Source organism: Lactuca serriola, chromosome 1, assembly GCF_051521515.1.
Source record: "Lactuca serriola cultivar US96UC23 chromosome 1, Lser_US96UC23_V15, whole genome shotgun sequence".
In the NCBI taxonomy this organism is placed as follows: Eukaryota; Viridiplantae; Streptophyta; class Magnoliopsida; order Asterales; family Asteraceae; genus Lactuca; species Lactuca serriola.
This window is the reverse complement of record NC_136408.1, coordinates 133089907-133099631: the sequence shown is the minus strand read 5'-3', so window position 1 is coordinate 133099631 and position 9725 is coordinate 133089907. Positions and strand designations below refer to the sequence as shown.

The 9725-nt window shown below is 31.0% G+C and overlaps 2 protein-coding genes across 2 annotated transcripts; both read left to right on the top strand.

The window, feature by feature from the left end:
* Positions 1–616: 616 nt before the first annotated feature.
* On the top strand, positions 617–2161 carry LOC145098790 (uncharacterized). Its single transcript, XM_079036397.1, has 3 exons — positions 617–1512; positions 1612–1680; positions 1809–2161. Exons 1-3 carry the CDS (start codon positions 770–772, stop codon positions 1891–1893), a joined length of 897 nt encoding a protein of 298 aa, XP_078892523.1. The 5' UTR covers positions 617–769; the 3' UTR covers positions 1894–2161.
* A 6012-nt stretch (positions 2162–8173) lies between these two features.
* LOC145070978 (uncharacterized) lies at positions 8174–9508 on the top strand. Its single transcript, XM_079017933.1, has 2 exons — positions 8174–9141; positions 9297–9508. Exon 1 carries the CDS (start codon positions 8491–8493, stop codon positions 8926–8928), a length of 438 nt encoding a protein of 145 aa, XP_078874059.1. The 5' UTR covers positions 8174–8490; the 3' UTR covers positions 8929–9141; positions 9297–9508.
* The last annotated feature ends 217 nt before the right edge of the window (positions 9509–9725 follow it).

The following is a 9725-nucleotide window of genomic DNA, read 5'->3' as shown; positions in this document are numbered from 1 at the left end:
AAAAATAAAATAAAAAAGTCTAAATTGCAAGTAAAAACACGTAGACAAAAAATTAAAAGGGTTAAAAAGTCTTTTTCATCGAAAAAGGACAAGGCGGACAAGAAAATCAAACCATAAGAACTAAATGCATAAGTATTTTAATAGTCGTCATGATTATTTATATTTTAGGCAACCGTAGGGACCAATTACATAATTTGTCAAAATTATAAATAAAAACCACAAGGGGCAAAAACAATCCAACCCACAAACCCAAAATTAACGATCGAGATTGACATTTTCTACCCATTTAGCCTAAATTCATCAACCCATTTAACTAATTGGGTTAGGTTGGAAAAAAATATAAATTTGTTTTTAACTGTCAACATATTTAAATTTAATATGTATTTAATATTATATTTAAATAATATTATTCAATATTTTAATTTTAATATTGTATTATTTTTTCGTTTAAAAAGATGCAACCGTAATTCTCATTAATAACCTTAGTTGCAAAAACACCATATGTACTTCTGAACTCACTCATCACTACTCAATCATGCCTCAATTGTTGAGCTTGAATTACATAAATGGATCAACCCATTTATGTAATAGTTTTTTCAATCCATTTAAATAAAATGGGTTTTGTTAAATTGGGTTGGGTTGATATGTTCGAATCATTTAATAAACCCAATCAAATAGCTCTATTAAAACCTAAAAACTGTCAAACACTGTCGCTTAGTCTATAGATTCCTGCAACTAAACCCTAATTGTATCGCAAATTCTGATCCGAATGATGTCGCTTACAGCGAGAGTCGACGAGTTGGAATCGAGAATGAAATTAGTGCAAACGGAAATCGGCAATGTTCAATCAGAAATTGGATCGATGAAAGAAGATATGCAGAAGATGATGAAGCTATTCGAACTATTCATCAGAAACGTGGGTAATGATCGTGAGATAAATCGTTTTACTGCAATTAAAGAAAGAAAACTGGATTTACCTACTTTCGACGGAAAAGATCCGGAAGATTGGATCCTTAGAGCAGAACATCACTTTGATCTCAATCATCTAACAAATGAAGAACGTCTGGAAGCAGCGGCGATAGCATTTGAAGGTGACGCGATTAGATGGTTTCAATGGGAGAGTAAGCGAAGTCCGATGATTGAATGGGAAGACATGAAACTCAAATTGTTGAAGCATTTCGGAATTACGGGATCTGGTTCACTCTTTGAGAAATTTCTCGAAGTGAAACAGGAGGGCAGTGTCGCTGATTATCGAAGGAAATTTGTGAATTTAGCTGCACCTTTAGATGATATATCTGAAGAGATGTTCTTGGGTAAGTTTATGAGTGGTTTACAACCGATGATCACATCTGAACTGAGGCTTTTTTCACCGGAAAACGTGTCTGATGCAATGGATATTGCAAGTAGAATTGAAAAGAAGAATAAATCCCTCAAAAGTGCTGGAATTTGGTTCGATAATCAGGAAGAAGTTGATCAAGGGGTTCTTGCTTATCTCCGGTTTCCTCCAAATTAGTAAGTTTTAATTGCATTGAAACACAAATTAGTTTCACTTGAATTGGATCTTCATGTAGTTTATCTTGGATGTAATTTGTTTTTTTTTTTTTTTGGTAGTGGTAGAGAAGTGGGCATACATATAAATGAACTTGAAGAGAGGCTGAATCTTTCTCATGACAAAATCATGTAAGCCCTTCTCTTTCTATCTCTCAAAAACATATATAAAAATGTGAAATTTTTTATTTGTTAAGAGGCAAATGGAAGAAATAAAATCACACTTTCATTTATTTGTTTATTATATTGGTTTACAACAGGGAATCAATAAGAAGACTTGAAGATGAACGCAAGATATATTCATCAATTGATGACTTCCACTACAAAGCAATAAGCATGAATTGATGATACAAAACAACTAATTTTAGATGATATTATATACTAATTTTAGGAGAATGAACCATATATTTCTTGATCCTTTTTAGGTTTTCTTATCTGCTTAAATCTTCATCTTCAAATTTAGCTTATTTGTATAGTATTTGAAGAATGGGTGTTTTATTACTGAATTAGTGCTCATATGTGTTAGCAAATTGTCTCTATGTTCAATGTTTGTGCAATTACTTTCTCTACAAAAAGCACATCTTATATATCAGAAATTCAGCATTTTGTGTAATTAACGGCAAAATTAATTGATATATAGGGATGACTGTAGCTTATACTGCTCCAACAAGACATGAATACCTAAAAATGATTTTGCAAAATAATTAAAAAAAAACAAAAAACTTTGCAAGAGTTGAGAGGTATTGTGAAAACTTAAACAAACACTAAAATTTTGGTTTTGTTTTAATACACTACTATTAAATTTTAGGTTTATGACTTGGGAGAGTAACTATATATTTGAGGAAAAGGATAACGACTTAAAGGGTAACATAATTTTTTATTTGTACATATTTTGTTACTGAGTTTTATTTTCGTTTTTTTTTTTCATTTATATTTACCTTTTTAACTTGTTTAACCGTATATATTTATTCCTTATGACCGGCTACTCCAAATAAGCTGGAAAAATGACTTAAAAAAGTAATATATTTTTCATTTTTTACACATTTAGTTTTTAATATTTTTTACACACACACAAATATATATATATATATATATATATATATATATATATATATATATATGTATATATATATATATATATGTATATATATATATATATATATATATATATATATATATATATATATATATATACTAGCCGTTTACCCACGCAAAGCGATGGGTGCGGATTAACAAAATGACATAAAAAATTTGTTAAACAAAATGACGAACGTATAGATATTTTTTATACCTAGGCTAGGATTAAACGTAAGATCTATGTAGTTATCGCGGTCGAAAACCAAATAGCGGTCGAGGTCCGCTATTTGAAATAGCGGTTTTCAAATAGCTAGATCAATGCGCATCTTCCAGTTTATATGAAATGTTTTATAAGGTGTACATCGTATTAGACCGATTCAAATGGATATGAAGAACATTTGGTTAAACTTTGACTCATTCAAAATCTTATCATCATCTTATTTGATTTTTTCATTAATATTGACATATTCAGTATTTAGCGATTCAATTGGATATGAGGAACACTTGGTTAAAGTTTGACCCATTCAAAAATATTATCATCATCATTTTATTTGATTTTTTCATAAATGTTGACCGGATAACATTTAGTATTTACCGATTCAATTGGATATGAGGAACACTTGGTCAAACTTTGACCCGTTCAAAATCTTATCATCATCTTATTTGACTTTTTCGTAAATGTTGACCGATAAGATTCGGTATTCTTTTAATGCATAAAGTCGTTGTTCATGATGCACTAATGATTTGTACCTCTTAATTTTCAGCCTTTGACCAAATTTGCATAATAAGTAATATATATATATATATATATATATATATATATATATATATATATATATATATATATATATATATATATTCCAAAATAAATCATTGTTTTTTTTTTTGTACATATTTGGTTTTTTAAGGTTTTTCTCATAGACATACTATGCGGGACAATCATTAATAAGGTATTTGGGGTTGTTTATGCTTATGGTCACTACGACATCGATTGCTTGGTTGTTTATAATTCTTATGGTCTGGTTTAGGTCTTGTATTATATACGTCGTAACATCTTCATACGATCACGAATTTTAACGATCTTTGTATTTACACGTTTGTATTTGAGCCTACTACAATTTTGTTTAGATTATTCCCGTTAAAAAACAATATATTTTCAATTACGATTTTATAAAAAAAAAGTTCGTACTTATATTTATAAGGAACGCATGAATATAAAGATCGTAAGTAAAAATATATTATTTTTTAACGAAACTAATCTATATGAAAGTTTTAGTATACTCAAATACAAACATGTAGATATAAAGATCGTTAAAATTTGTGATCGTTTGATGAAGTTTTGATGTTCAAAATACAAGAGCTAAATCAAACCACAAAAACTAAGCAACCAAGTAGCCGAGGCAGAGGTCGCCATAAGCATGAACATCTTCGAACACCTTATTAATGATTGTCCCGCGTAGAATGTTGTGAGAAAAACCTAAAAAAAGAAAATATGTCATAACTATTGAATGTATACAAAAATAACAATGATTTATTTTGCAACAAAAAATTATTAGGGACTAAATGTGAAAAAAATTATTAAGGACTAAATGTGTACAAAATAAATAATATATTACCTTTTAGTTCATTATTTCTGGCTTACCTGAAGTAGCCAGTCGTAAGGATTAAATATATACAGTTCAACAAGTTGAAAGGTAAATGCGGTATCCGATGTTGCCCTCCCCCCTTGAGGTCGAGGGTTCAAGTCCCGCAAGGGACATAGGTGGAGAATTGGGAGTAGTATAGGAGTAGAATAGATTTGCCGTTCCAAAAAAAATGCAGACGAAAAAGAAATTCAGTGAATAGATGTATACAAACTGAAAAATATATTACCCTTTCAAGTCATTATCCATTTAGTAAATTACTTGAATTGTCCCATGTGCAAGTGCCAAAAGGCACGTTCAATCTTTATTTTCAAAAATAAACTTGGACCGTCCCTTGTTAGTTTAAAACTTATACATTCCATCCCTCCGAACATAAAAAAATCATTTTGTCCTTATTTATTTCTTTTCTTATTATTTGTTATTTATGAACTTGTTTATTATAAAAAAAAAAAAATAGTATTGCTTTTTAAAAAAAATAGGTAACATGTTCATAACTGTCTCTCTCCCTCCTTCTTCGTTACATTTCCTATCCACAATCACCACCCACGCCTATAGACTTCAATAATCGGGCAACTCCGAGACATCTCCGATCACCGCCGCCGTCTCTTTTTTTTCTCACTCACTCCCTAGCTCCTTCTACCTTCATCTCCCTTTGTCTCACCCACCCTTGATGTCAGCGAAAGCTCCATTATCCCCAAGTTCACCTTTATCAGCATCACCATCATCACTATAATCTTTGACCCTTAAAACTTGCACCAATATTTGATAATAACCACCTTATTTTCCACAAATTACCCACCCACACGAAGAATCCATCGAAACAAAATCAAACCCAACCAAAGCTGAAACTCAAAATAATAATCGATCGGGACATTTATGGTGGTGATTTTTCCAGATTGTCTTGTACCAAGCCCTAATTGTGTCTGGTATACAACATATTTCATTATGATGTGTTGTGTACCATGAGAAACCCACCTTAAGTCCTATGAAATACTATGCATGTCAATCGCAATTTCTCGCTCTACCTAACTATCATTAAAAGGGTAAGCATAAGGGGTAGATTGATCAGTTTCTGTTTTGTTCAACAAATTGATAATCGACGGGGAAAAAATGTGAAAGTTTCTGCAAAACAAAAATTAACTTGGACAATTGTTTTACCTCCTCTTTTAACCAATGACTAAAAGCTTCACTGTGATCTTTCTCCAGCAAAGCTTGTCTTTTCATGGGGTATTTTTTCTGGATAATTATGTGTACATTGATGAACAAATTGATGATCGACGGGGAAAATTGTGAAAGTTTCTCCAAAACAAAAATTAACTTGGATAATTATTTTACCTCCTCCAACAAAGCTTGTCTTTTCAAAACAAAAATTAACTTTGATGATCTTTCTCCAACAAAGCTTGTCTTTTCATGGGGTATTTTTTTTAGGTGTATCTTGTGTCGCCTATTATGTGTACATTGATGAACAATAAAGTTAGACTATTTTTACTTTTTACTTAATATGGACAAAATCAGTAAATGGGTTAAGGCAAAAGTCCTGGCTAGATCATGAAGACCCCAACATACTTTATACATGAATGTGTGTGTGTGTGTATATATATATATATATATATATATATATATATATATATATATATATATATATATATATATATAGACACACACATCATTGTGTTAATTTATTCTATAGCTATCCATATATTTTATATATGAGGTTAATTTATTATACAATTTTCCAGACTAAGTGTTAATTAATGAAATACTTTTTGTCAATGTGGGACTAGCCCACTTGGTAGAGGCTTTGCCTCATAGATTGGAGGTCTCGAGTTATATTCCAAGCATTGACGGTTTCGTGGTCTTAACTGCTTTCGTGTACTAACTGCTAACCTCTAACCCCGTCGTACAAAAAAATGAAATACTTTCACATTTATCCATATTAAGTGATAAATTTAATAATGTATTAATGAATTAATCTCTTAATTTGGATTGTATAAATAAATGGACAACTAATCAAACAAATTATATATATATATATATATATATATATATATATATATATATATAATATACTTACTCGATATACGGATACAGTTCAAGTGCATTTTGTAGTACAAAGAAATATGCTTTGCGAAGAGTTGTGGACAAACTTCAAATGGATATGCAACTGGTGTGTCATTATCTATTGTGCTATGCTTATCATGTGGAATACCAACAACATGTATGCTTTTGTGGTATTCACTTAAGAACTCAATTGTCTCCTCTGCGACATTCTCTTCAGCAATGCATCCTTCCACTTTGTTTTTGTTCCGGACATAACCTTTTATTACCTTCATGTATCTTTCAAATAGATACTTCCATCGGAAGCATACTAGACCACATATTCTTACTTCCCTAGTAAGGTTAACAACTAAGTGAACCGTAAAATCAAAAAAAAAAAAAAAAAAAAAAATTGGAGGAAAGTGTTTCTCTAGCAAGCACAATGTCACACGTAGATCTGCTTCCAAGTCATCGAGCTCTACCACTATTATTTCTTTGCGAGAAATATAATTGAAAAAAAAACATAATATGACAATAAAAAGACTATACGATCAATGATCAATGATTTTGAAGGATTGTTAGGGTGATATGATGGTCATAAAACGGGAAGAACAAAAAAATTTAAACTATATATATATATATATATATATATATATATATATATATATATATATATATATATATATATATATATATATATATAAGAAAGGTAAAAGAATAATAATCTAAGTATTCTACTTAATGGTCAGAGAAAGGAAAAAAGAAAGGAATTAGGTGTAGAACACATTTAGAGAAAATAAAATTCCTTCTAGATATATCCCTTGCATGTTGGTTATTAGGAGCATATATTCAATAAGTACTATCTTGAGAGAAAACGATCTTTAACAACATAACCTACAAACATATAGTGTTCAAAATTTTGTAAGGACTTATTTTAAAATGCCAACCAAATCCGAACAAAGCTCACTATACAACACTCTAAGCCAAGTAGTTTCTTTAGATGCTTTCCAAAATAGCCATGTACTCAACTTCCATGGTAGAAGAAAGCAAAGGTAGATTGAAGTGCAACCTTCTAACTCACATCAAGAAGGCTTGAACCTATTGAACCCTAAATCTGAAAGGCTCGGAATCTATGACAGAATCTAGAACTGGAGGTGTCAATTAGCACATATACAAGTTGGGTTTTTTCTTCATCCTAACTTCTAAGATGAAATATGATCGATTAATAAAACTATTTGAGCACCGATGTATCAGGCTATTCATTCGAGAAGAGGTCTTTTGACGTTTAAAACAAGAGATGTCTTTTGCAAGAAGATAATCGTGTGCATATCGTTTTAGGATTGATGGAGGATCTTGTGCAAGAAGTTAATCGAGTTTTTTCTATAGGTGTATAGGGATGGATCAAAGAAGCATCTTTTGACAAATCTCGAATACATGGGTGTAAAAAAAATATGGAGAGGATGCTGATGGTGCAAAAACTTAGGTTGAATGTTTAGGAGAGAGAGAGAGAGAGAGCGAGAGAGAGAGAGAGAGAGATATGTTGGTCATCTTTTTTTTAATTAATAAAATATAAGAATATGTATTAAAAATATAAAAATAAAACTAAAAAGGTATTTTAGTATTTTAATTTTATAGGGAACAAAAATAAAAATTAGCCCAAAAAGACCTTAATTAAAAAAATCGAGCTTTTGAACAAGAAAAAGTACAAACACACGGACCATTTTTATAGTTTTGTCTTGGACTTGCATCTTTGACCCATTGAATAAACCATTAAAATAGTTCTACAAAAAAACTTAAAACAGTCCAACCCTAGCTCAGTCTATAGATCCCTGCCATTAAACCCTAGTAGTATCACAAGTTCAGATCCCAATGATGTCGCGTACACTGGGTTCAAGAGTCGACGAGTTGGAATCGAGCATGGGAACAATGCAAACGGAAATCGGCAATATTTAATCAGAAATTGGATCGATGAAAGAAGATATGCAGAAGATAATGAAGCAATTGAAAGTATTGGTCAGAAACGTGGGTGTTGATCGTGAGATAAATCACTTTACTGCAAATCAAAAAAGAAAACTAGATTTACCTAGTTTCGACGGAAAAGATCCGGAGGATTGGATCCTTAGAGTAGAACATTACTTTTCTCTCAATCTTCAAACAGATGAAGAACGTATCGAATTAAGCAGCGATGACAGCTTTTGAAGGTGACGCAATTAGATGGTTTCAATGGGAGAATAAGAGAAGTCCGATGATTCAATGGGAAGACATGAAACTGAAATTGTTGAAGCATTTCGGAATCACCGGTCATGGTTCACTCTTTGAAAAATTTCTGGAAGTGAAACAGGAGGACACTGTTGCTGATTATCGAAGGAAATATGTGAATTTAGCTGCACCTTTAGAAGGTATATCCGAAGAGGTGTTCTTGAGTCAGTTTATGAAAGGATTAAAACCGATTATCAAAGCTGAAACTAGGCTTGTTTCACCTACAAACGTGTCTGATGCAATGGATATTGCAAGTAGAATTGAAGTGAAGAATAAAACCCTCAAAAGTGATGGAAATGGGGTCGATGATCATGAAGAAGTTGATCAAGGGGTTCTTGCCTATCTCCGGTTTCCTCCAAATTAGTAAAGATTAATTGCGTTGAAACACAAAGCTTTTAGTAGGTTGATGGTATATTATAGGATAATGTTATAATTAAATGCAAGAAGCACAACGTATTTTATGTTTGGGATATAATTTGATGATTTTGAAATGTTTTTTTCTTTGTAGTGTTATTGAAAAGGGCATACATGTAAATGAACTTTCACAGAAGCTGAAAATTTCTCATGATAAACTCATGTAAGCCCTCCTCCTCCTCTCTCTATAACTATAAAATGTGAAATTATAATTTGTGGAGAGTAAAACGGAAGAAATACACAATCAGGCTTTCGTTTATTTGTTTATTATATTAGCATGTTGCTATTTCTTACATTTAGCACATTGGAATACGACAGGGAATCAATAACAAGACTTGAAATTGAAGGCAAGATATATTCAACAATCGATGAGTTCCACTACAAACCAACAATTAGCAGTTGATGATACAAAACTCTATATCTCATAATTTTATTAATGGTTTTGCTTGATTGGTAGGAAATTAGAAATGTGATGGATTTATGGTAAAAGATTTAGTACCATTGTTTTATACAGTTAACTTTTTTTTTTTGTTTTTTTCTGCAACCATAACATAACTCAAAAAATTTAGTATCAAGGTTCAAGAAAACCTTTTTTTTTCTTCTGAATATTTGGTTCAACCATATTGGATTTTTTTTGTTTTGTGATCTTTTTATCTTTTTCGTTTTGTTTTTCAGTTGATAGAAATAGTAATTAAAATCTTTAGTTTATTGAATTTAAATCCATGAAAGAATATGGAATGTTTTGAT

What these genes read in the sequence shown, in the direction of transcription:
- LOC145070978 (XM_079017933.1), top strand. Translation starts at nt 8,491, where the DNA reads ATGACAGCTTTTGAAGGTGACGCAATTAGATGGTTTCAATGGGAGAAT.
- LOC145098790 (XM_079036397.1), top strand. Translation starts at nt 770, where the DNA reads ATGATGTCGCTTACAGCGAGAGTCGACGAGTTGGAATCGAGAATGAAA. An exon ending in CTCCGGTTTCCTCCAAATTA is followed by an intron (nt 1,513 to 1,611) that starts GTAAGTTTTAAT and finishes TTTTTTTGGTAG; the next exon opens with TGGTAGAGAAGTGGGCATAC. An exon ending in CTTTCTCATGACAAAATCAT is followed by an intron (nt 1,681 to 1,808) that starts GTAAGCCCTTCT and finishes GGTTTACAACAG; the next exon opens with GGAATCAATAAGAAGACTTG.